Genomic DNA, 22,167 nt, shown 5'->3' with positions numbered 1-22,167 from the left:
ACCGGCCCCGGGGCCACTGCACCTAGGCTGTTTATTCCTGACTGCTAGGGAGGGAGCCAGGCCGGTCCAGGGTGCTCAGCTGTAGGAATTTAGCAAATTCTGAACACCAGTAGAGCAACCGCGGGAAGGCTTGGTTGCTCCATTTTAACCGTATTTGAATACACACATTTGAGGCACTTTAAAGCTTTGATCCCTTGTAGGAAGACCTGTCACAGCAAGGCCGCATCTCCCTGCAGGCGATATCCCTGGAGTGTGCGGTATACACGTATGCCCAACACGTGTGTGCGAGTGTGGGCGTGCCAGGCATCCCGTGAGCATCTGGCGGACGGCCGGGACAGCCCTGAGCACTTAGGAGCGCTTCTGCTGCTCCAACGCGGGGAAACCGAGGCAGGATCGCCGCGCCTTCCCCTCCTGGACGCTGGGCAAACGAAACGCGCCGTCTCGGGCTCCCGCAGGAGCTGCGGGCGAGGGTGACCGTGCCCCTACTACATGTATGCGGACGCGGCCCCGGGCGGGCGCCTCACTCGGGTGCCCCTTGCTCTCACCCTTAATGCGCTGCGGGCCCCACCCTGCGGATCTAGGGCCTCAGGGAAAGCTGCCTGAGAGGCCTAGGTTGACCTTGGTGACACTGCTTTCTCGCTGCCACCGCCACTGCCACACCCATAGCGAGGGTTCCCTCCGAAACCCACACATAAAACCTCAGTTCGGGGCAGGGGTGGGAACCAGACCCGCCTAGCCGTCACCATTGTCCCTTGCACCTCGTGGAAACCGAACTGCTGCGCACGCCTAAAAATCGAGCCCCTCTCCGGTTCGGGTGAACTCCAGTGCTGAACCGGTTTCACACGTACACGTATATTGCACCGCATTTTGATGTTTTGCACCAAGTGGTATTAAAAGCGCTTCGTGGAAAGCGCTATGCGTCAAAAATACGCCGAAGGTCAACGGCTGCAAGGAGAGGGATCGTTCTCGGCTCCGTCCCGCCCCAGCAGGAAGTGGCCCGGGGCCGGAGGCCTTCGCCCCTTGGCGCGTACACAAGGACAAGGCCTGAGCCCAGTTGCTGCCAGCTCGGCCCGCTCCGGCCACTGCCGACGACTCGCGATCTTCGCCGGGGAAAGACGCCTCCTCCCCCTCAACAGAAACGCGAGAGGCCTTCGCTCAGCCACTATTTCGTCAAGTTCTCCGCACTCCCTACCCCAGAACAACCGGCAAACTTTCCAACAGTTCAAAGCTGCGGCCAGGAGGGCTGCCTCGGACCCCCAGGCGGGGGCGGGGGGGGGGGCGGGGTGAGCAGGGTAGGAGGCGGGGCGCTGGTTGGGCGGGCGGAGCCTCGAGTGCTCCGGAAGTCGCCCCGCCCAGGAGGATACTGAGCGGGCCTCGAGAGCTGAGGGTGTAGGTGTCGGCCCCCTGCCGTGGGGCGCCCTTCGGGTGCGCCGCTCCCAGCCTCCCAGCGTTGCTCTCCCGCCTCTGGTCGGGCCTCCGTGCGTAGAGTTCGCAGCCAGGTCCCCTGGGGTGCGGGCCGCGTCCGCCGTTTCCCATTATCCCCGGGACTCCCTGGGACGGAACTGGAACGTGTTTCTGGGAAGGCGGCAGAGCCTCCCACTTTCCCCGCAGCGGGGCTTTGTTACGGGGCCGCGGGACGACAGCGGGGGCGGAGGGAGAAGAGCGTTCTGGAAGAGTGGCTCGTCCTGGGGAAGAACTGCACCGGCGCCCCGAGAGCGGGCACTGGAGCAAAGATTCTCTGCCCCTTGAACGTTACTCGAAGTACCTAAAAAGATTTCCCTGGCCTTTTTGTTTGCTTTTGCTTTGAGCGTTCAAGTCCAAGGGAAACACGATCTTTAAAATGTTCTCAGGTCCGCGCCGCTCTCGTTTTCCTTCGGAGAGTACATGCTGCTTTTCCCCCTTTGCTCAGAAGGCGCGCGGGTTTGCAGGCCGCCCCACTGCGAGCCTCTAGCGAGGCGGGTAGGGACGGCACCGACGCCGCAGCCCACCCCGGCCTCCCGCTGCCCCGCGGGAGTGAGTAGGCAGGGCCCAAGAGCCCCACCTCTGCGCGCGGAGAGGGAGCGGCGGCGCCCGAGGCCTGCGGGGGAAGCGGGCCGGGGCCCTGGCCCAGTGGGGAGCGCTGCGAGGTCGCGCTTTTCCACTTTCCCTTGCGAAGCGCGGGGTAGAGGTCGGCTTTCAGTGGGCCCCTCGGATAAAGCAAAGCTAGAGCGACACCCCCCCCCCCAAAGATGGGGGGCGGGCACGGCCTGGTGTTTGGGCTGCGTCTGAGGCATCTGCATGGGTGGGAGCGCTCGTGCCCAGGCACGACCCCTGCTGGTTTCGAGAATTCGAGAACGTGAAAGAACGAACGGGCACCTGCACTGTCTGCACAGGGCCTGCGGGCTGTTCTGCGCCCCTGTTTGCTTAAGAAGGCTTCGGCCCTTTAAGATCTTCAGGTCGCCCACTGCCAAAATGGCGTGGGGACGCGACCGTCGTGGACCTTCTTTCTGTTCGGCCGCGTTTCCCGGGCCCGCCAGACCCAGGTTCACTCGCTTCCCCCCACCCCGGCCTCACGTGGCCTCTGTCCTCCACCCCGCGCCCCAGAGGGCGGCTACGGGGATGCTATGGGAGGTGCGCAGGAGTCTCTTCCCCAATTAATTGAGGGAGAACAAGAGCATTATTGTCACCTCAAGAAATTGGTTGCTGGTTGCCCCACCGCCTCCCCAGACATCCGTCCCCCACTTTCAATTTGAAGCTGGCCAAAGGGCGATGCCTAGAGGCAGGGACGGGATGAGAGATGAGAAGTTCACGCGCGGGCAGAGGGGGCTCGTTTTCTTGCATTTTCGGGGCTTTCTGCAAGCCCTGGCCTCCAGCGTCACCATGGTCGCGATTAAAAAACGGCAAAATAGGAACCCTGACCTCCCCCTCCATGAGAATCCAGCAAAGCAGAAAATTTTCTGATGCATTATACATCCGGGACAATGTGAAACTGCCCTTTTGATAAGTGGGTGGTTTTTGTTTTTGTTTTTTGTTTTTGTGGGGTTTTTTGTTTGTTTTTTGATTTTTTTTTTTTCGGGGAGGAACATCTACCAGGACTCCTGGATTTGGAGGCAGAACATCCTCGGCTTCTCAGCTGGCACATCTGCAGCCCCAGCTTTTAAATGTGTACACGCCATGAAATTGTAAGCTAAGAGAGCGACAACCACATACGCACATTATCTTTCACCCTTTCCGCTGTTAATACCTGTCACAATTCTACCTAGTTAATTGTGGTCTGAGCGCACACACCATCACCCAGAGAACTTGAGTGGATCCAATCTAGTGAGGTTACGTTTACTCATAATCCTCCTCCCTCCCTTTGCAATTTCTTTGATGCTTTTTCCCATAAGTGTGTAAGTGGCGGGGACTTAGTAGAAGCAGGCCGCTCCTTCTAAACGTGATTCGGACCATATGCTTTCTACATTCATCCCCGCTTGGGCTTTTCTTCTCCGCACTAACTGCTAACACGTTATAGTCACCTTGAAATTTCCTCTGCTATTTTCCAATTAAAAGCTTAATAGCCCTGGAAACGGAGTTCATGTGGTGAAGTTTACCATAGCCCCTTGTTCAGGAAGGCTTTCTGCTGGGATCCCATTATGTGCTTGAATAAACCCTTTCTGCAAACAGAAATGGGACTCGGGGTTGTCAGGTGTTGGGTTACAATAGACTTTGAGGCAGGGGACATTTTACCAACATAAATACAAACCTGTTCCTATAGGGAGATGTTGTCAAATACTGGGATATGGAAAACATTCCCATCAAATATGAGAAAAGGATTATTGCGCTATATCAAATGAGTATTTAGATCTCAGCCCCCGATGTGCACTGGAGTGAAATGGGGCCCCGGCCCAAATAATGCCAGACTGTTTGAGTGGCAAAGGGATAGGATGGCTAGGTGAGTGGAGGAGGAAAGGAGGTCGCCTTAGTAGTGGGAATGCCCCCCAAACCCGTTTTGAGATCTGTTCTTTTCCTTCAAAAAATTCTTTACTCCCAAGTCACATTCCTAAGTTTTGCTGACCATTAGGAGAAAATTGGGAGGCAGGCGTCTGACAAAAAAAAGAAAAAGAAAAAAAAAAAGTCCGTGGTCTTCGCATTCCCAAGAGATCTAGAGACTTCCCCGCGAAAGTTCCCAGATTCAGTGTCATTCTGGGCCCTTCTTGTCTGTCTTTATGTGAAGGGACTGGCCAACAATTCCCACTTCCCAGTCTCAGGTCCGCGGGGTGTGTGTGGGGGGGGGGGGGGGGCGGTGCCGGTGACCTCTGCCTCCGATCCCGAAAGTGTAGGAAGTTCCCTCCAGTTGTGTTTTAGGGCTTGTTTTCCTAACAGAGGTCGGGAGAAGAGGGGTTGAGGGTGGGGGTGGATGAGGGGGAATGAGAGGCGACACTGAGGGAGTCTGTACTGACCCAAGTTTGGCCCAGGGGTAGCACTGCTCCTCACAGGTTTCCTGCCCACGCCCCCCCCCCCCCACCAGGCCAACATCCAGTGATCCCCAACCTCCGGACTAGTCTGACAAAGGGGGCGGCTAGGACTTCAAGGGACACCGGGTTCCCTTTTTAATCCTCCTCCCTTCCCGAAATCTGGTGGAGGGTTGCCGCCAGAACGCCTGGCGATGCTTTATTTGAATTCACAGCAAACACAGAGGGACGTTTTCCTGTTACTTGCTTCCAGGGCAGTGCAGAGAAAAACGGCTTCCCAGGGAGGACAAGGGGCGCTGTGCAGCCCAAGGGTTGGCCATTCTTGCGGACTCCTCTCGAATTCGATTCGCCGAGACCTCCAAGAGATGAGCTCAGTGTCCTCTCAGGAGCCCGCGGAACGAAGGCTCCGGGAATGCCATCTCCCCCGCTTTGCACTGAACCATTGTGCTACCCTGCACCGTTGTGTCCTCCCGTTTTTGCTTGTTTCTTTGTTTTCTTGCGTTGTGTGTGTGCATGTGTGCGCGTGTGTGCGTGTGTGCGTGTGTGTTTGCTTAGTCTTCGCGGCGCACTTCCAGCGGGAGTCTGCATTAGGCCAAACCGGTACTCCGAGATTAGAGACACGCCGCTAACAGTTTGAACAAAGTTTGCTTCTTTCTGTCATCTGGTGCAAGCGCGCTCTTCCACGCCTACCCAAAGACGCTGGGGGGTGGGGGGAGGGCAGGGATGGCCCCATCCCTCATCCATAATTCAGTCACTGAGTCTGTGGCCATTTGAACTGGCCGACTCCAGACCTCCGTTTGATGGTGCGGCAATGACTGTTGGGCAGAACAGAGGGGAGATCGTCGTCACATCCGGCAGCTCGTGGGGTGCTAACGTGGCTCCTCCGTCCGCTGAGAGAAAGTTAGATCCCGCACGTAAGCAGATCCTCCACAGGAGCACTTCCTGGCGTTTCAGGACTGAAACTTTTTTTTTCCTAAAATTACTATTATTATTAAAACATGGGTTGGGGAGTAGAGAAACTCAAGGCCAGAGAGGGCGGTCTTTTTTCCCCTTGAAATAGCCCGCAAGATGGGTTGTCATCCTCGGGCCAGCAGGTTTTCATAAACATACATTTTGTCCTACAGCAGCAAAAGAAAAAGAAATGTTGCAAAGGAAATCAAGAAAGTCAAAATTTCCCCGAACCAGTGGCACTGCCCTACCCCAACTGCACCCGCCAGTGGCCGCAGGGCCTGGCTCGCCCTAAGTGAAACCCTCTCGGCTCCTGCTGGGTCCCAAGTGCACGCGCAAGGCTCGGGTAGGCTCCGGATCTCGCCGAGCCATTTCGGCCGCCAAGTGTGGGGATGAAAGTGGCCTCGGGCTCGGTGCCGACAAATCAGGCCTGCAGGGAGGGGAGGAGAGAGAAGGGGAGCGGCCAGCTCACTGGCCTACGGGCACCTCCACCCGCACCCCCGCCGGCCCTCCTCTTCCCCGCCCCGCGTGCACCGCCGCGTCCCGGAGCGCCGCAGTCCGGCCGAGCGAAGAGAGCTTGGAGTAGGGGGCCGTGAGCGCCCCCGCCAGAGTGGCCTGGCTGCAGGTGGCAAGGAAGGTGAAGTGCAGGGACTCTGGGGGCGCGAGCGGGAAGGAAAGAGGAAGGCGTGGAGTGGGGTGGGGAGTGGGGAGTGCAAGGAGATCGGGACCCTAGGGGTGGGGGTGACAGTGGGAGGGAGGAGGAGTGGAGGGGGGAGGGCGGCGGAGGAGGTGCTGGGGCCGCCCGGCGCGCGCGGGAGCTGCAGACGAGCTGGCTCAGACCTTAACCAGAGCTCTCGCCGGCTCTTTGCAGCCGCCGCAACGCCTCTGCGAGGAAGGACGTGCCAGCCGAAGCAGCCTCTGGCAGAGAGACGCGACGCGCGTGGGATTGCGGAGCACCGGAGGGAGGCTGAGGGTGCGGGCGTCGCGGGATCCTTGAAGACGGCCGCTGCACCTCCCGCCATCCCGGAGCGCACGCGGCCGCCGGGGCTGCGGGACCGAGGACCGCGCCGCCCGGAGGCCGCCCGAGAGCGGGCCTCTCTGCCCCGCCGTCCAGCGCCCCCTGGCCCGCTGCCGCCGCCAGCCCGCCTGCTCTTCCTGGAGTCCGGGACATGAACGGCTACGGCTCCCCCTACCTGTACATGGGCGGCCCGGTGTCGCAGCCGCCGCGGGCGCCCCTGCAGCGCACGCCCAAGTGCGCGCGTTGCCGCAACCACGGCGTGCTGTCCTGGCTCAAGGGCCACAAGCGCTATTGCCGCTTCAAGGACTGCACCTGTGAGAAGTGCATCCTCATCATCGAGCGGCAGCGGGTCATGGCAGCGCAGGTGGCGCTGCGCAGGCAGCAGGCCAACGAGAGCCTCGAGAGCCTCATCCCGGACTCCCTGCGCGCCCTGCCGGGACCCCCGCCGCCGGGGGACGCCGCCGCCGCCCCGCAGCCGCCGCCGACCTCGCAGCCTTCTCAGCCGCCGCCGCCGCCGCCGCCGCCGCGCCCCGCAGCCGAGTTGGCTGCGGCCGCCGCGCTGCGCTGGGCCGCCGAGTCCCAGCCCGGGGCGTTGCAGGCGCCCCTCGCCAAGCCAGGTACGAGCGTCTTGCGGTGCGGGAGCCGGGCGCGGCGCGTGGGCGAAAACTTGGGAGCGGCCGCCGCGGTTTGGCCCGGGAGGCCCCGAGGCAGGGGTTCGGGCCTTCCCTCCAAAGTCCCGCCAAGCCGGTTCACACTCTCCCGGCGCGGGCTGGTTTTCAGTCCGGACCCGGAGCAGGTAGAGCCCGGGCACGGGCCGGACAGGCGCGGCGCCGGCGAGCCAAACGGCGGGACCGTGCATTGGGCTTGCCAAATACCTTCCCCAGGTAAAAAGGGGGACGTGGCTGCTTCAGCCGGTAAATAAAGAGCTCGAAACAGGACCAAATTAAAACCCACGCGGGCACACACCCCATCGCGTGGCCCGGCTTTTCAGGCTGCGGGCTTAGGGGGCCTTGTCTTTGGAGGTTGGAACAGGTAGGTGCAGGTGACTAGTCTAGGCCAGGGCTTGGCTGAGTCCGAGCTGGGCTTGCTTCTCGGACTCCAAGGGACTGGAGCGGACCCGAAGCCTTTCCAGTAGCGCACGGTGGCTTCCAGCTTCTTGCAATTTGTTGAAGAAGCCTCATTTACAAGCCAAGTTAAAAAGAGCCGGAAACGTTCCCGAATTCGTAGCGGGGACCCAGAATCTGGCGCACCCAGCTTTTGCAGAGCTGCTCAAATCCTTTAAACACCGTTCCCCGGCCGCCCTCATCTGTGTCTCAGAACCTGACCTCCAATGGAGAAGGACGCCTCTGCCCTGCCCTTTCCCAGGTTCTGGGCCCCATGCTGCTAAGCCACGGATTTGGAGCAAAGGCTCTGTCACCTCCCCTTTCCTCTCTTGGGTGCTGTAGAGAGGATGGGTCTACCCAGTGTCCCGGAGGTGGTCATAGGCCCCCACCCCACCTCCCCACTTCCGTTTCCTTCCTCCAGGCCTCAGTTGAGTGTCTTTGCTCCTGGGGAGTCTCTAGCTTGCTGTCCTGCCCAGCCCAAGTGCCGCTTTGATTTTAGGCTCTTCGATTTGAGTGGACATGTGTTTGACGTTTCCCTTGGACTGGGACTGGGGCAAATATATACAAGAAGAAAGCCCATCTTCCTAGGAAGGGGAGTAGGGGCTGTGCTGGACTTGGGAGAGCGAAGGCCCTGGAAGTCCCAGCACCCTCCTGTAGGGAGAACTGATAGAGCTTATGACCACCCCACCGCCAAAAAAGACATCACTCCTGGCTTCTGGAGAGATGCTTTCAGGAGCACTGGACTGCTGGGTGCAGCTGGGGAAATACAGACTCACTCATTTTGGGGTGAGTTGGTAGGCAGCCTGGATGGCCCAGTTCGGCTGTCCCCATTGCTCAGTTATGATCTGCAGGCCTGAAGCTCTGAGAACGTGTTATGTGAAGAGTAAGACTGGGCGTTTTCTGGACAGAGGACAGTTTGCTGAACGTGGGTTTTGTGGACATTTAATCCAAAGTAGGTCTCTGAGTAATGTAGTACTGTCTCTGAGTAATGAGCCCCCCCACCCCGCCCCTACTCGCTTTTGTCCCACCCGATCTCTTTGTATTTATAGATTTACCACAGAGGAAGAGGAGGTAGGGAGAAAGAAGATCCGTTTTGCTTTTCTCCTTTAAGTTAGGACAAGTTAGTAACTAGGAGAGCTTTGTCTTCTCGGTTCTAGAAGCTGATCCATGCCACTGACTCTGCTTAGCCTTTCCGTTTCCAGTTTCCCTGTCTTCATCTCCCCAGCACCAGAGCAGGAGTTGGAGTTCCTGGGGAGGGGGTAGTAGCATTTTGCAGGGGCCATCTGCCCGACGGCACCCCAAGGGCATTGGCTTCTGGAGTCTTTGTCCAGGAGATTCTTTCACATCCTGTGCTCTTCAAACCATCCCTTGGGATAGCCAAAGTTCAGGGTCTCTGAAGAGTCCCCAAACCAAAACAGCCAGGGTAGGAGGGGGAGGGAGAGCCAGCCGGAAGGGGGGAAGGAGGGTGGGGTAGCAGCTGTGGCAGTGTGCTGTGGGGGAATAAAAGAGGGAGACAGATTTCAACTGGACAAACCAGACTTGGTGCTCTCTCTCTTACTTCATACCAATTATTCCGGGATAGCCTGAGCCTTCCAAGTTGAAAACAAATAATTGAAAAGGAGACTAGGATTTACCACAAGGAGAGGTCAGAGTGATGGCGCAGGGGTGGGGTGGGGGGGTTGGTGAACCATCAGGGACCAAAAGCTCAGTTTCCAGCTGGTCACACCACATACCTTGCACGTTCATTTATACAACTTTTGTTCTCTTCTTTCAATTGGTTCAACCCCATAATTCCGTTCTTAACAAAAAAAAAAAAAAAAAAAGCCAACCACCAATCCAGTGGTGGGAGGAGGCAGGAAAAGAACAGATAATTATTCCCCCTTAGGAAGTCTTGCACACAAGTGGATCAGTTCTATGCAGTGCTTTTTATGGAGAAAGGCTCTTTGGGGTTTAAGTTAGGGAAAACTGTCTAGATGTGATTGCTCTGGCTGTCTGTATTATACCTTTTTGCAATTATTCTTGTACTGTGTTTGTATGTCACATGCCATGCGCATTGAGAAGCACATCCGAAACTCCTGTACGAGTAGCTCACTACGGTTTAGAGAGGTAGGTGAAGGTCTGTTGGAATAGTACATCCACGTGTCCACACGGACAAGAAGCTCACAGACCATTAGGAATGTAAATATCTGCTGACACATGACCGAGATTTGTTTCTTTGTGCTACCGGTGTCAAAAACGCGCTTCGTTTTGCAAAGGGCCTCTTTAGTACACAGCTATGGAGACATAGGTTTTTTTTTTTTGTTGTTGGATACAAACACAGGTGCACAAACTCAGGAATCTTTTTCCCTCTCCAGAAATCCTTGAGAAAAGCGCTGGCCTGAGAGAGAGAAGGGTACCTTTGCTGGGCACCCATTGGAGCCCAGTTAGGGGAGTGACAGGTTAACCCCCAGACTCGGTTTTGTTGCTCGAAGAAATCTTTCCCAAAATCCTGCATCAAATTCTTAGAAGGAATAGGGGTTATTTAATCTAACGGTGTAGTTCATGGAGCATTCCTGGTGTAGTTCATGGAGCATTCCTTTCAATGTGGTGGTGGTTTTAAGGAGAAGTTTCATACCCCAATGTTATTAATTCTAGTTACGGATTGAAGCATTCTTTTTTCCTCCCTTGCTGCTTGATTATCGTCTATGGCTGGTCTGATATTATTAGATTTTGATTGAGCCCCAAATTCGAATTTAGGCTTCTTTATACCATTGACTCGCTTATTTTCCTAAGTTCCCTCCTCACTCTCTCCCCTCCCCCCATGAAAATATCATGGGAAGTGTGAACATCTTTCAGCTCTTAGTGTGTCTGAGTCAGCAGCTTCAACCAGCCAAGCCAGCCTTTCAGGACGTGGGCTCAAGAGCTGAGGAAAGTTAAGGGTCACGACCAAGGTGAGGAGCTAAAGTTACATTCCTGTGTTCTCATCCCTCCCCCCAACCCCCCGGCTTTCCTCTGGGAGTGTGTCCTCGGTGTCCTCCCCACTGTGCAAGGAAAGACCTGTAGTTATAGATTCTTCCTACATTTATCTACAAAATAAATATGCACACAAGTTCTTTAAAATGTTCTTAAAGGAAAAAGAAAGAAACAGAAAGCCAGCTTATTTGGTTAGGAATAGAAGAACAGGATCATATAGGAAAGTAGGAGCTCCTTTCCTGGGTGTTTCTCCTGAAAAGGAGCAAAGAGACTTACAGGGAAAGAAGTAAGGAGGTTTTGGAAAACTGCCTTTATTTAATTTTACCTCCTGCGGGGCACCTCCTAGCAACTTAATGCAGACTCTGTGCTTTTCTGCTCCAGCTTGATTGGGTCCTGTCCAGTCTGCTTCCTAATTTTTAATTTTACTTTAAATTTTTTTTTTTTTTTTTTTAAAGAGACAGAGGCACCTGCAAGTATGATTGTTACTGGATCACTGGTCCAGGCCAGAATGGAAAACCCTGGTGAATACAGGCTAGAAGCAAACGAAAAAAGCGGGGAAGACTTCAAAGTCATTCATGCAGGGTACCTATGAATTTTTTTAAAACGGGGGTCTGGTTATTTAAGGAGGCCAGATTTGAGGCGAGGAGCCCGACTCGCACGCAAGTTGCACTCTGAAACACAGAAACTAACCCAATGCAGAGGAAGGAGCGGTCCTGTACCAGTGGCCTCTTCCAAGCCCTTACTCCGGGGCCGGTTTAGGGGGTGCGAAGCGGGGGCTGTGCACGCTGCCCCCGGAGCGCCGCAAGTGCGGGCGGTGGCCCCGGGCCGCGGTCCGGGACTCGGGGAGCCCGCGGCGGCACCCGGGGCTGGGGCTTTCCTCTCCGAGGGCGGCGGTGCGGGAAGGCTAGGGAAGGCGTTTGCGCGGCGGCACTGGGCCGCCGTCCCCTTGCACTCGGTCCCGGGGAGACAGCGGGCGGCGGGTCGGGCGCCGCGGTCGGCTCCCTCCCCGCTCGCTCCCGGGCCGGCGCGCTGCAGGGTGGAGAAGCCGGCGGCCCCTCTGCGCCCTCCCCGCTGCCTCTCGAGCTCCGGTGGGGTGTCAGAGGTAGCACAAAAATGTGCAAATAGGCAAACACACACAAAAATAACATGTCAAATATCGCATGGGGCATATTTCGACTCAAAAACCCTTGGTTATTCATCTGAAGTTCACATTTAACGGGGCGACCTGCATGTCTGGCGGCCCCAGGCCGAGGCCGAACCCACCCAATCACCCCGCAGGGCGCCACTCCGGGTGGGGGTCGCTCCTGCGCGTCCACCAGCTTCTTTCTCTCCTCGGGGCCCCGAGTGTCCGTCTTGTGGCGCTGAGGACAGGGTTGGCAGGAAAAACGCGTCTGGGAGCGGCAGGTCCGCTGCCGCCCGGGAACGATCCCCCCACCCCCACCCCAACACACTCCTCCGGGTTATAAATCTGGCCGATAGCCGCGCTCTCGACTTACACAACCAACTTTTCTTTTCCCTGATGGATGAACTCCCGGGTTTAAAAGATTACAGTAATCACAGGAGGACAGTGTAAATCGAATCTGATAGCAATAACTTTCGGGGAAGGTCAGGCTCAAGTGAAATGTTACCAAGCAACAGGCATTTTGTTTGCAAAATACAATCAAAGAGCATTGATGAGAAATTCTTTGCTGCAGCCAGTCAGCACTTTCTGCTAACAGCTTTACAGAGAGAAAGTGAGTAAATCTTCATAAATCAACGTCCCTGGAGGACTTGGAGCCCCTTTCTGGAACTGTTGCACTTCTTCCTGGGAGGGAGGAGCTCAGCAAAAATCTTTTGCCTCCTCCCTGCCTCCCTTTCTCCTCCCTCCCCCTCTTCCTCCCCTCTGGCTTTCCTCCTTTCTTTGGCTTTTTAACTTGTTCTGGCTTCTCAGGTCCCTGGATCTTCTTGTCTGGGGAGGAGATGAGGCAGTGGGCGGGGAACTGGGGTATGGACTTGGGACTGGGGAATGGGAGGGGGGGCTCAAGGCAGAGATCAAGGCCTGAGTAGTAACAGCTGGTGGTCACAGGTCCATCTGCTGCCTGAGCACTGCAGACTCCAGGTTCTCCAAGGAAACTAAGGGAAACCGAAAACAAAACTATGTGTAGTTTTTTTTCCATTTTATTTTATAATTAAATAGCTATAAAAATAAGCACAGTCAAGTGCTGAGTAACAGTATTATGGAAAACTGAACATTCAGAAGGTCAGTTCTTTACTGAATCTCTAATCTCTCTCTCTCTTTTTATTGCAATGACTAGGCAGGCATACATTGTACAAAGCGGGGATTGGTATTCTGCCCCCCCCTCACCGTTTATTACTTTTAGTTTATTACTTTTATTAGTTCAGGGATGAGTATTTGTTGCAAGCTTTGTCTCTCCAGGTGAATGTTTACAACAATGTGAACCCCGTGGATACAGCACAGTCTGCCCAGCTCCCGGCCTTTTAGTTATTTGCTGCATTTCAGTGTAAGATGTGACCAACCGCATAGGTGACGGAAATTTTTACAGAATATGAATCAGTAAACTGTAAGCCTGTCAGTGGCCGAGAGGCAAGGTTTTGATCAGCTCTGTATAATCTTCCCTAATACAGTGCCTGGGAACATAGTAGGAGACTTAAGGTTTTTGTTAAATAGTTGTATGAATGAGTAGACAGCTACATTTAAAAAATGCTGATTAATTTTTTTGAGAGAGAGAAAAAATGCTGATTAATTTTTTTTGAGAGAGAGAAAGAGAATCCCAAGCAGGCTCCTCCCTGTCAGGCCAGAGCCCTACGTAGGGCTCGAACTCACAAAACATGAGATCATGACCTGAGCCACCCAGGCGCCCCACTGGCCGCATTTTTATAAGTACCAAATAAACAGGTAGATTTATAGGTAATTTTCCTCCTTCTTGAAAAGTGTTCCTGAGTCAACAAAGTTCAAAACTAAATTTTTGCAAGACATACAAAGTCCACTGTTGCAAGCCTTATTTCCTTAAGTTCTGCCCAATGTTCCCCCAAATATTGATCCCAAGGAACCATCCTGATTCCTTCACACATTAGTAAGCTAGTGTTGTTAATGAATTTTAAAAAGCAAAGCATGACTGTCTATACTTTTCACAGGATCCATACCACCCATCCCCCCCACACACACACAGAAGAAAAGGAATGATTTTCCACCTACATTCATTCCCCGCTATACTTTAGATCTTCACCCATTCAGTTTTTCATTTTTGTTTTTTTATGATGCAGCACTTCTAGCGTGAGATAAAAATAACAGAAAATGTAAAAAAGTATGTTGGGCATTCTGATTGGGCATTGGTCTCTTCGAGAAGCCCTGTCCAGCCTAGGTTCCTTCCTTTTCTGTCATTGCTGTAAGACTGGTGTGCTTGGAAAATGACCCTTCAGGGAACAGTTAGTTACAGGTGTGTCCCCCCTCCCCCAAGCTCAAGTCGACAGAACAAGGGGTACAATTCATGTTTCAAAATGTATGACATAATTTCAAAAGAAAAAAAAAAGTCCACTGACTTTCGCACTAGGAAACATCCCTCTCTATGCCAATGTTTTTGTGTTTTCATTCAAGATCTATTTTTGTTTTTGTAGCTATAATTGGATAGAATGGATAAATCCACCACGTTAGAGTCTGAAAGAGTCTCTCTCTATTTTTATGTGTATTGAGCAGAATGTTTATTTCCCGTCCATGGTAGACTTCCCCAAATATTTGAAATGAATACCTAGGGTTTTTTTTTTTTAAACATGTAACTACATTTTCATATTTAAAAAGTCCTCTAAAGACTTTTTGCAAACTGTAGTTTTAGATTGGAAGTCACTTTTGTGTGACTATTCAGTTTCCCTCCCTAGTTATAGTCTGTAGCAAAAGAAAAAAAAAGTCTTGGAGCTATCTTAAGGTTTATGTATTTTTTGAAGTTGGTAGCATTATCACGGATGGAAAAAAATTCCTTCTGAATTGAATATCTACTTCTTTTAAATACTTAAAGCTTAGTGAATGGTTTAGTTGAGGGGTGGCTAGGACTAATTTTTTTTTTTAATGTTTATTGTTGAGAGAGAGACAGAGCATGAGCAGGGGAAGGGCAGAAAGAGAGGGAGACACAGAATACGAAGCAGGCTCCAGGCTCTGAGCTGTTAGCACAGAGCCTGAAGCAGGGCTGGAACTCACAAGTTGTGAGATCATGACCTGAGCCGATGTCAGACGCTCAACTGACTGAGCCACCCAGGCGCCCCTAGGACTAATTCTGTATCATGAAAAATATGACATGGAAGAATGAATAGAAAGATTTTTAAAATACCTGGATGTTTAAGCATTAGAAACAGCAGATTATAGGGTACCAGGGTGGCTCAGTCATTTAAGCCTCCGACTTCAGCTCAGGTCATGATCTCACAGCTTGTGGGTTCGAGCCCCACATCAGGCTCTGTGTTGACAGTTCAGAGTCTGGAGCCTGCTATGGATTCTGGGTCTCCCTCTCTTTCTGTCCCTCACTTGCTCATTCTCTGTCTCTCTCTCAACAATAAATAAACATTTTTAAAAAAATTAAAAAAAAAAGATTGTATCACTTTCAATAGGTAATTTGAAATATCAGATGAAATTGATTTCTTTCTCCTTTTTGAAGATGAGGTTTGGCTTTGTGTACCCCTATTACCAGGGGTAGACATGTTATCAGTTGGAGTATATTCTTACTCTCCACGTTCTAGGAATGAGGGTGTCAGTTTCAAAAAGAAAGAGGGTAGAGTGTTTGGGGACGATTTCCCTTTCCATTCCGTTGGTTAGCAGTGTCACATTTCCGTATCTAGAAAGGCCTTTGTGTTTTAAGCCAACATGAACATTTTGCAAAGTTCGTTTAGGGGAAAAAAAAAAACCTAGAGATGTAAAGAAACACCTGTTATTAAGTTGTACTTTATCACGGGCCGCAAAACTCACCCTCTATAATTACTTGTGGAAGTCTGTATTTATAGAATAATTTACAGTACATCTGGGTAATTTACAATACATCTAGGTTAGGGACAACAGTACAACCAGTTGTAGATACCACAGTGCCACAGGAGTGCAGGGACTCTCCATTCTGCCCTTGAGAAGTTACTGCTGGGTGAACAGAAGTGCCACAAAGTGAGAGCCTAGTCTTCCCTTGTCCACTTTTGAAACCCCAAGAGCCTTGGCTGTTGATAGGAATTCTGCTCACGCAGTACTCAGGTGCATGAAGGCCATAGATGTGTCCCACACCTTGTTCCCTTCAATGGCTTCTGTCTTCCCTTTGAACAGGATATGAACAGTGCTGAGCCCAGTTAGTTGGAATGCCCTGAATTTGTAGACTTGATTCCTGTGACATCCTGTTAGCTTTTTATTTTTTATTTTTTGACCACTGGGCCGTAGCCCGGGCACTGAGCTGAGGAGGCTGACCGCCCAGAAACCTGAGAAGAGTGTCTGGATGAATCGGCACAATCCACCCCCCCTGGCTGAGAAGGAACAGGAAGCAAGCACAGGCTGCTGGGGGCGTGTCACCATAGCAGGGGGACAGGGTCGCACAAGAAAATAAAGGAAGGGACTGTTGCAGTCTGGAGGTTCACAGTTGGTGAACGAGCTGGTACCCGTAGAAGATGCTATTGTGGCCTCTTCTGCAAGACAGGAAAATAGTTACAAAACTGGCATTTTGCGTTGTCAGATTTATAGTCCTGTCATCCAGTATCCAGTAGATTGGGGGGAAAAATACGTTTTCACAACGGCAGATAGGTCAGATGAGCCAGAACATCCTTCTCTAGCTCTTCTGTGACTGAACTTCGGCTCCTTGACTCACTTTCTTCTGGAGTCTGACGTGTTCTGTGGAGGACTGAATTTGGTGGTAGACTTCAGGACATTTTCCACAAATATTTTCAGCATTTGCAACTTATCCAGCATGGGAAAAATGATCTTTAAAAAAAATTTAAAAAAAAAATTTTTTTTTTCAACGTTTATTTATTTTTGGGACAGAGAGAGACAGAGCATGAACGGGGGAGGGGCAGAGAGAGAGGGAGACACAGAATCGGAAACAGGCTCCAGGCTCCGAGCCATCAGCCCAGAGCCTGACACGGGGCTCGAACTCACAGACCGCGAGATCGTGACCTGGCTGAAGTCGGACGCTTAACCGACTGCGCCACCCAGGCGCCCCCAAAAAAATTTTTTTAAAGTAAATTCTACCCTCAACGTGGGGCTTGAACACACTACCTAGAGATCAAGAGTCACATGCTTTGTGGACTGAGCCAGACAGATGTCCTGAGAAAAATTGTCGTTTGAAAGAAGACGCTTGGGGCACCTGGGTGGCTCAGTCGGTTAAGCGTCCAACTTCCGTCAAGTCACTATCTCGTAGTTCGTGGGTTCGAGCCCGCATCGGGCTCTGTGCTGACAGCTCAGAGCCTGGAGCCTGCTTTGGATTCTGTGTCTCCCTCTCTCTCTGCCCTGCCCCAGCTTGTGCTCTGTCTCTGTCCCTCAAAGGTGAATAAATGTTAAAAAAAATTTTTTTTAAATCTCACCATCTCCTATACTGCTCTGATACTGTGTGTCCCATTCCTTCTCTTTTCTTATTGTGGTAAAATACACATAATGTGAGATTTAACTCTTTTAACCTTTTTTAGGGTTACAATGTAGTGACATTAAGTGCATTCATAATGTTGTGCAACCACACTAGTGTCCATTTCCAGAACCTTTTCATCTGAAATTGAAACCCTGTACCTATTAAACCATATGTCCCCATTTCCTCTTTTCCCTCTGGCCCTGGTAACGATTATTCTACTTTCTTTAAAAAATTTTTTTAAACATTTATTTATTTTTGAGACAGAGAGAGACAGAACATGAACGGGGGAGGGTCAGAGAGAGAGGAAGACACAGAATCCGAAGCAGGCTCCGGGCTCTGAGCTGTCAGCACAGATCCCGACGCGGGGCTTGAACCCATGAACTGCGAGATCGTGACCTGGCTGAAGTCGGACGCTTAACCGACTGCGCCACCCAAGCGCCCCTAAAATTTTTGTTTTAATGTTTGTGTATTTTTTGAGAAAGAGAGACAGAGAGAGAGCAAGGAAGGGACAGAGACAGAGGGAGCCCCAGAATCCAAAGCAGGCTCCAGGCTCTGAGCTGTCAGCGCAGAGCCCCACAGGGGGCTTGAACTCAGGAGCCATCAGATCATGACTTGAACGGAAGCTGGATGCTCAGATCACGACCTGAGCCAAACGCGGATACTTAACCAACTGAATCACCCAGCCGCTCCCAATCTACTTTTTATCTCTGAATTTGTCTATTCAAGTTACCTCATATAAACGGAACCATAGAATATGTGTCCTTTTGTGATGGGCTTATTTCACTTAGTATATTTTCAAGGTTCATCCCCACAGTAGCATGTGTCAGAATTACATTTTGAGACTGAATAATACTGCATTGTACGTATGCACCACATTTTATTTATCTATTCATCCTTCCGTGGACATTTGGGCTCCTTCCACCTTTGAGCTATGGCAGATAATGCTACTATGAATGTTTGTGTACGGTAAGTATCATATTTGATACTAAGCAAGTTCTGTCTGGCTGTGTTTGCTTTTCTTCCCGCACATGCCTTTTATCTGCTCAGCTAGATCATAAGTTCCTCCAGTCAGGGACAAGTCTTATACTTCCTGGTATTTTTCACTCCCTTTTTTCTATGTCCCTCGGCGTCTTGCATATTACAGGGATACAAATACTCGATGCTGATAATGATAGGTAAGGAAAGCTAAAGTTAAATTAAAAAAACCCTGCTTAGAGGCACATAGTATTTAAAACATTATTTAATATTTACCTGGGGAGTGTATTTGACTTGTTTTCCTAAGCTCCACGGGGCAGGGGCCAAAGTCCAATTGTGTGTTCAGTTCAGTGCAGAGCTGACATACTGTCCCTGTCCACTCATTTTCAAGGGTTTAATAATAGAGTAACTGCCAAAAGGCGTGCATGGGGTCATGAGTCAGGAAAGTTGACATAGGTCTCTCTGATTAGAATCTCTAGAAGCTTTTTTGTCCTTGTTTTTCTCTTTTGGATCAAGAACAAATACCGCATTAACTCAGGAGAGGACATGTGGATCCCCTGTCCTGGGGAATTGTGAGAGGGAATATGTCAAATTCCTCTTGCAAAGATAGGTCTTCTGTACCTCCCCCCACACCCCCCCCCCCCAACCCGAGCTGTGCTCGAAAGCAGAGCTGGCATGATATATGTGGGCTGCAGATGATCCCCACATACAAACCTCACATTTTGTCTTAGAAAAAGCAGTCGTTTACTTAAAATGCAAATTGGGGATAAGTGAATTTGTACCAGATCAGTCATAGGACTGAAGGTTGTACTGATACAGTTTAAGCACATTTTAAAAGGTGCTCATTTATGCTTGGCGCATAGTTATTGCTCTGTTGAAGAACTCACCTTCTAGTTTTCCATTATGCTTGAAGTAAATCCCATATTAGAAGAATGTTCATAAACGGGCCTTTGTTTAAGGCTTTTAAAATAAACAACAACAAATAGAAGGAGATAGATTTTTTGACAGGGCCGTGATGAAATTTCACCGGCTGGCATTCTAAAGATAATCAGGTGTGCCCACAGAGAAAATGACAAGGAAGCTATTCAGGCAGGCCGTAGAAAACACAGGCAAACCGATTGTTTACAACCTGACAACTGGGTCATTAATAATTTTCATCTTTAGATCAGTTGCATACTTGCATATAGCGTGCTAATAAAGAATATGTTCTTTTATTATAGAGGCCTGTTGGCATGTCCAAAGCAAGCAAACCAGTCTTACCTACTCCTTTCTGCCTGCGTAGAAATCCTAGCCCTTTGGGGGGTAATATCTTAAGTCAAAATGTTAAAATTGCACCTGGTTTAAGTTCACAGCCAATCTCTGCTTTACCCAGGAAACTACCCCCCCACCCCTTTTAATATAATTCAAGAAGGTATCTTTAAATCCTTTCCATGAACCTTACTAATAAAACAGCTGGTGAAACATTTTTACCTCTTGCACTCTGTGGTCCTGGAGTTATGGGCGCACTGTTTCATTGACGGGTCATGACCCCTGTGCAGTTTGACAAAGCTCTCCAGCCATTTCCTTCTTTCCGTCATGCGACCTGCCTCGCTGTCCAGAATTCACAGCTGGTTTTGCCTTGCCTCTGCTTCCAGTCTGTCAGTCCCTCCAGTGGCTTTTAAAGAACGATTTCAATGTGTCGTGGCTCCTTTCTTTCACCTTGGAAATGATATTGACTAATTATTGTACATGGTAACCTGATGAAATATACGACCAGTTCACGAGACACATGTACCACAAAATCTGCCTGTGGGAAATGGATTGAAAATATTAAAATTCCCTTCTATGGATCTAGGGGTCATGTACCAGGCGATGATGTCCGTAGATGTCACCAGCCACCTCATTTGCAGAAAAGTAGCCAGAAGACAAACCCAAGCTCATTTTCCTATTCTTCCCTGTGCTGTTTTTATCCCTAGAACTACAGAGCGTCCTTATTTAGATGGTTACTGCTACGACAGCTGCATCTTTAACGTTTATAGGGATCACATCACTGTTCTGTGTTTAGGGCAAGGCTTCTCTGCACCTTCTTAGTCTGAGAATTCACTCCAATGTCTAGATTTTTATTTAGTCTTCCCTCCCCTCCATTTGCCAATGAGGTGGTTTGCATTTTTCTTAAAAGGCTTTCTGCACAGGAGTGTCTGGCTGGCTCAGTCATAGAGCATGTGACTCTTGATCTCAAGGTCATGAGTTCAAGCCTTTTTTTAGGAAGCAAGCAAGCAGGCAGGCAGGCTTTTAAGTGTGTTAGCAAACACCGAGCCGTGGTTCCCTTCCAAAATGCGTGTGTGGGGCTCTCTCCAATTGCTCCTCTCCATGCGCACCAGCAAAGGATTAACTTAGCTGTTCTCTGCTTTTCAGACCTGACTGAAGAACGACTGGGGGACAGCAGCTCGGCTGATAACACAGAGACCTTCAGCGACAAAGACGCCGACCAGAGGAGCTCCCCGGATGTGGCCAAAAGTAAGGGCTGCTTCACCCCTGAGAGCCCCGAGATCGTGTCGGTGGACGAAGGCGGCTACGCGGTCCAGAAAAACGGCGGGAACCCGGAGAGCCGCCCCGACAGCCCCAAGTACCACGCGGAGCAGAACCACCTGCTGATCGAGGGCCCCTCGGGGACCGTGTCCCTGCCCTTCAGCCTGAAAGCCAACAGACCGCCCCTGGAAGTGTTAAAAAAAATATTCCCCAACCAGAAGCCGACGGTGCTGGAGCTGATCCTGAAGGGCTGCGGGGGCGACCTGGTGAGCGCCGTGGAGGTCCTTCTGTCCAGCCGCTCGTCCGTCTCCGCGGCGGCAGACAGAACTGCGGCCGAGCCCGAGGGGCTGGTGCTGCCCTCCAACGGCCACATCTTCGAACACAGCCTGAGCTCCTACCCCATCTCCTCGTCCAAGTGGTCCGTGGGCTCGGCCTTCAGGGTCCCGGACACGCTGAGGTTTTCCGCCGACTCCAGTAACGTTGTCCCCAACCCCTTGGCGGTTCCCCTGCAGCACCCCTTCCCCCAGCCGCCCCGCTACCCGCTGATGCTGAGGAATACCTTGGCGAGGAACCAGTCCAGCCCCTTTTTGCCCAACGACGTCACCCTGTGGAACACGATGACGCTGCAGCAGCAGTACCAGCTGAGGTCCCAGTACGTGGGCCCCTTCCCCACTAACTCAGCCGGCGTCTTCCGGAGCTCGCCTGTCCTCCCCGCGCGCGCCCCCGAGGACCCCCGCATCTCCATCCCCGACGACGGCTGTCCGATCGTGGCCAAGCAGTCCATCTACACCGAGGACGACTACGACGAGCGGTCCGACTCCTCGGACTCCAGGATACTCAACACATCCTCTTAAAGGGCTTACCTGCCGGGTGGGGACCAGGTGACGTTTTCTGTGCATCTGCCCCTCCCCCACACCCCCTCCCCCTCGCGAGGAGAGGTCACGACCTGTGTATACCCCCCTTTCCTTCTGTTTCACCAAGTGACTGTGCTTGATTCTATACCTTGGCAATAAAAAAAAAAAACACATAACTTATTTAATTTCTTGCACTTCATTGGAAAATGCCAAATAGCTCTACTCTGTGGCTTTAGTGCTGAATGTGTATTGTAAAAGAGAGTCTGATGCTAAGAATAGTCTTGGGAAAAGCCGGGTCCACTGGAAGATGTTATTTGGGGATGTGAGGCTGAAGGTCAGCCTCGTTCCTCAACTCAACCCGGAATGTCCCATTAAATAGTATACTTGAATGCAGTTTTGTGAAAGAGGATTCCTCAGGATATGTAAAGCCTAAAGGAAATGGTTTAGTTGCAAATGGACTCGGAACAGGGACCTTATATTCTTATGCTAAAAATCCTTCTTGCATATTTGAGAGAGACTGCACTTGAGAATAGAGTGAACTGCTCACATGCTTATTTAAGCTTGGACGGTTTTCAGAGACAAACTCCATTAAGAATTAATTCTTTTCACATGGCTGAATTGACACATGCGTCCTGTCGATGTAAACCCAAATCACAGCTGTGAACTGCATGAAATGTATTGTGAAATGAACACAAGATAAAGCTTTGTCAGGTTATTGTAGCATGCTGAGGGCTCTAGAAAAAAAAATAAACTAAGGAGATGACCTTCGTTTATGTCATTTCTACTGGTGGAAAGAGGATCTGG

General features: G+C 51.4%; 1 protein-coding gene and 1 long non-coding RNA gene across 3 annotated transcripts; one reads left to right on the top strand and one right to left on the bottom strand.

The window, feature by feature from the left end:
* Positions 1-4,498: 4,498 nt before the first annotated feature.
* On the top strand, positions 4,499-22,126 carry DMRT3 (doublesex and mab-3 related transcription factor 3). Its single transcript, XM_023243312.2, has 3 exons — positions 4,499-6,018; positions 6,253-7,016; positions 20,396-22,126. Exons 2-3 carry the CDS (start codon positions 6,551-6,553, stop codon positions 21,361-21,363), a joined length of 1,434 nt encoding a protein of 477 aa, XP_023099080.1. The 5' UTR covers positions 4,499-6,018; positions 6,253-6,550; the 3' UTR covers positions 21,364-22,126.
* On the bottom strand, positions 14,170-20,861 carry LOC109493704. Of its 2 annotated transcripts, XR_002737811.2 has the most exons (3): positions 20,725-20,861; positions 19,472-19,699; positions 14,170-16,386 (listed from the first exon to the last, which is right to left on the bottom strand). It is a non-coding gene; the product is annotated as an uncharacterized LOC109493704 (long non-coding RNA). The 2 variants fall into 2 exon arrangements; XR_002148027.2 differs by lacking the exon at positions 20,725-20,861 and having other exon boundaries at positions 19,472-20,398.
* Positions 22,127-22,167: the final 41 nt, after the last annotated feature.

Source organism: Felis catus, chromosome D4 (genome assembly GCF_018350175.1).
Source record: "Felis catus isolate Fca126 chromosome D4, F.catus_Fca126_mat1.0, whole genome shotgun sequence".
Taxonomy (NCBI): domain Eukaryota; kingdom Metazoa; phylum Chordata; class Mammalia; order Carnivora; family Felidae; genus Felis; species Felis catus.
Note: the sequence above shows the minus strand (reverse complement) of the source record. Positions and strands in the feature narration are given on the sequence as shown.